The sequence below is a fragment of the Salvelinus sp. IW2-2015 genome, linkage group LG13 (assembly GCF_002910315.2).
Source record: "Salvelinus sp. IW2-2015 linkage group LG13, ASM291031v2, whole genome shotgun sequence".
Classification (NCBI taxonomy): Eukaryota; Metazoa; Chordata; class Actinopteri; order Salmoniformes; family Salmonidae; genus Salvelinus; species Salvelinus sp. IW2-2015.
In genome coordinates, this window is record NC_036853.1 from 5,893,239 (window position 1) to 5,894,462 (window position 1,224).

At 42.1% G+C, this 1,224-nt stretch overlaps 1 protein-coding gene across 1 annotated transcript in view; it reads right to left on the minus strand.

The window, feature by feature from the left end:
• The window catches only part of LOC111971798 (gamma-aminobutyric acid type B receptor subunit 1-like), a 32,906-nt gene that overhangs the window by 4,784 nt on the left and 26,898 nt on the right, over nucleotides 1–1,224 (minus strand). Inside the window, exon 5 of the mRNA XM_070446345.1 lies at nucleotides 800–825. Coding sequence (XP_070302446.1) covers nucleotides 800–825 — 26 coding nt within the window. The remainder of the gene's footprint in view (nucleotides 1–799; nucleotides 826–1,224) is intronic.

Sequence of the window (1,224 nt, forward strand, 5' to 3'; positions counted from 1 at the left end):
AAAATGATATCAACTGGGAACCTGCATTATACATTAGATAATGATATCAACTGGGAACCTGCATTATCCATTAGATAATGATGTAAACATTTACCACTGCTGGACAACTTTCGTTGTATCATGTTTTGACTTTGACTGCTTTAAGTGTCTCAAAACACTATTTGAGTGTTCTACAATGTGATTTGAGTGTTCTACAATGTGATTTGAGTGTTCTACAATGTGATTTCAAAAATCTGTATTTTCTATTGTCAGCTCTTGTATTTTTATTAGCACATTTTCTTAATTGTTTACTCTGCTTTGTTGGAAAGGCCTCTTAAGTAAGCATGTCACGGTAAAGTCTACACCTGTTGTATTCGGCGCACGTGACAAATAACATTTGATTTAATTTGTATAATTGTGGAGTGACACTTTAATACACGTTTCTAACTCTAACTCTACAACTGGTTTACGTTCTCATGAATCTGACTGATTTACGACTGACCCAAGACCCAACCCGAGGGTTTTAAAGGTTGTGATTTATGCTGTGTGAGTGAGTGAGTGAGTGAGGGAGTGAGTTGCTTGATGTTTGGACTAGCAAGCAGTGAGAAGCTTTAATACTGCTTCCATGGAGGACTGTGAGATTTCTGATGCTCCACCTCTGTGTTTGAGCCTCTGCGTCTCAGTGAAAGGTTTGATGGAGTAGTTTCATCATTGACCCGTGAGGTGGTTGATTGTGTATTGAGAAGACAGATGTTTCATGCTGTGTTGGGCATGATGATCCAGTACATCTACATCTACTCTATGATTGGGAGTTGTGTACTGTATGCCCATGCCCTTGGGGAGCTCCTACTTGTTGAACAGGCATGTGGTTTACGAAAGAGAAAAAGGCGAAAGAGGCACCAGGCCCCAGAGTCCTGACAGGATTCCAGGAGGAACCACCCTGGGGTAGCCTTGTAGGCTGCCAGTGGAAAATTGGACTGACCAGAAAAACCTCAATGAACTTGGAATGGTCTGGGGAGAAGAATAGAGAAATATTAAACCATCTGTCTAATGGAGTTTAGTGGCAAGTGTCTGTGACAGTGTCCAATATGGACAGAAGGAGAAGGAAGGAAGGCTCAAGCTCTTCCCTGAGACCAGTTATCAGTTAACATCCTGTGGCCATACAGGATCGCTCACTACACACTGTACAGAGGAATACCCCCTGTATGGAGGAATACACCCTGTACGGAGGAATACACCCTGTAC